The sequence below is a fragment of the Macrobrachium rosenbergii genome, chromosome 18 (genome assembly GCF_040412425.1).
Source record: "Macrobrachium rosenbergii isolate ZJJX-2024 chromosome 18, ASM4041242v1, whole genome shotgun sequence".
NCBI classification, from domain to species: domain Eukaryota; kingdom Metazoa; phylum Arthropoda; class Malacostraca; order Decapoda; family Palaemonidae; genus Macrobrachium; species Macrobrachium rosenbergii.
In genome coordinates this window covers 14,174,234-14,176,733 of record NC_089758.1, presented here as the reverse complement: position 1 = coordinate 14,176,733, position 2,500 = coordinate 14,174,234, and the positions used below count along the sequence as shown (strand labels likewise).

The following is a 2,500-nucleotide window of genomic DNA, read 5'->3' as shown; positions in this document are numbered from 1 at the left end:
ATGACCGTTCATGAGACTTCTACAGTGACGGTTTATTTGCACTCCATTAAACTCTGTCGTCTATTAATTATTTTTAATAAGTGGTATCTCTTCTTTCTGTATTTCCCTTTATTTCCTCTTACTTCTTCTTAATGAACGCCATATTCTTTGGAAGCTTGAATTTCAAGTCAGTGGCCCCTGTGGGCTTGTTCCATATGAATACGTTTCATCTACTGAATAATTAATAATAATAATAATAATAATAATAATAATAATAATAATAATAATAATAAAATACTCAAAGTAGCATTAGCATGAGTCTCTAAATGGAGAAACAAATCCATAGTTATGTATATGTACATATGTTTAAAGATATATCTGTACAGAAAGCTTTCGGAAATCTGTACAGATCTATCTTTAAATATTTCTACATATACATAACTGTGGATTTGTTTCTCCAATAATAATAATAATAATAATAATAATAATAATAATAATAATAATAATAATAATAATAATAATTACAGTTATTACTAATAATCCTCGATATATCGTCCACATTTGATTATTTTCCTTTCTTTTTCAGTGACAGTATTCCAGCACCGTTTCTACTACAGCGTTTATCATGCGGTGGGCTGGGGCGTTCCGATTCTCATGACGGCTGCGTGGGCAACTGCAACGGCTACCCATTATGGGAACTCAAGGTAGGTCGTCTTTATGGGGCAGAAACTTGGGCACTTGAGAGGAAAGAGGAGTGACTGTTGGAAAGAGCCGAGATGAGGATGGTGAGATGGATTGCTGGAATATCACCACTGGAAAGGAGGGAGAGTCCAGATATAAGAAGAATGTGTGGTATGTAATGTAAAGAAGGCTAGGGAAGCACGTCTGGGATACTATGGCCGTTTAATGAGAAGAGCGGAGGTGGAACCAATCAAGAGAGCTAAGAACATACCAGTGGTGGGGAGGAGGAGGAGTGTGGGGCGACAGCGGATCAGATGGATGGATGTGGTGAGGGGGATATGGGTGGGGTGGGAATGGGGGAAGAAGATGCAAGGAATAGAAATAGATGGAGAAAGTTGACTCGAGCGGTCGACCCTACTATACAGTGGGATTAAGAAGGTCGAAAGAAGAAGAAGAAGCAGAAGAAGGTGGGTCGTCTTTTAGGGCCATTAAAGTGATGTATGTATGTTTAGGTACAGTGAGTGTAAGTCTAATATCTCGAACTTGTCTGCTATAGAAAGATATCTGGTAATGCCCTTGTCAGTTTATATAACCCCAGCATTCGCGGCCTCTTCGTTAGGTCCTGAGTAACTGGTAGCTTGCTGTCGTTGCCAGTGTAACACTCCTCATCTCTCTCTCTCTCTCTCTCTCTCTCTCTCTCTCTCTCTCTCTCTCTCTCTCTCTCTCTCTATTCTTAGTGATCTTATAACAATGCCACTCTGTATTCTTATACCGTGGCGTACACTTGTTGCTCATAAAATCTGCAAATAACTTGCAAATTGATGATCAGCCAGTAACCGATGCGAATCTAAAGTCTCATGTTGTTCCTGTATACTAAAGTTGCGTTTGTGCTGTATCATTATGTTCACATCATGAATCCTCCTATAGGTTCATTTCTTTAATGAAACATTCAGTAAATCTTCTCATTCCATGGGAAGTTGGCCATTCACAACCTTCAGCCTTCAACTTTTAGTTACACTGACTTTGACTTTCACAGCTGTTTAAAAATTACGCAACTCTCATGTTCAAATTCTATTATTAATACTCCTTTTCGTCCTACAAAAGGGCGACCCTCTCTCCTAGCTTACCGATGTTGCTCGCAATATTTGTGAGGACTTTGAAAGCATTTGTCAGTACAGCTGGCATGTCTTGAAAGCATTTCACAAAGCCTTGTACAGAACAAACTTCATGAGTCATTCTCTGTTTTTCCAGTCACTATTCTTATTTTCTAAATAATTCACATTTGTCTTTGCAGACAATGAAACATCTTTCATTTTTCATGGACTCTAATATTATTTTTCAGGGTCTTAATCTAATGTTGTGCCTCAAGAAACTACTCAACCCATTTTTCCTGCGAATAAATTTACTCTATATATATATTTTTTTTTTTTCGGTATTCTACCTGATGATTAAACCTCCAACACCATGGATAGCGATTCCTTCCTTTTTCGAACTTAATATGAGGAATTCCATTGACTCTAAGGCAAACTTTGACTCTTGAATTAGTTTCAGTTGTGATACTGGAGTGTGACTGAATCCATTTCTGTTGATTAAGTCTGTTTAATCCTTTTTAAGGACAACTTTCATAATAATAATAATAATAATAATAATAATAATAATAATAATAATAATAATAATAATAAACGAAAATGTACTAAAATAAAACTTATGAAAATCTTCCATTCGAAAACACCTATATATTTCTCCTCGTATTACGAGACAAAATAGAAAATATATATAAAAAAATTAACAGAAAATTTTGATAGAAGAAAGATAACATATTTTTTAAGACGAGAGCATC

At 36.0% G+C, this 2,500-nt stretch overlaps 1 protein-coding gene across 1 annotated transcript in view; it reads left to right on the top strand.

Moving 5' to 3' along the window:
* LOC136848140 (PDF receptor-like) overlaps positions 1 to 2,500 on the top strand; it is a 428,361-nt gene that overhangs the window by 397,698 nt on the left and 28,163 nt on the right. The window contains exon 8 of the mRNA XM_067120412.1: positions 566 to 683. Coding sequence (XP_066976513.1) covers positions 566 to 683 — 118 coding nt within the window. The remainder of the gene's footprint in view (positions 1 to 565; positions 684 to 2,500) is intronic.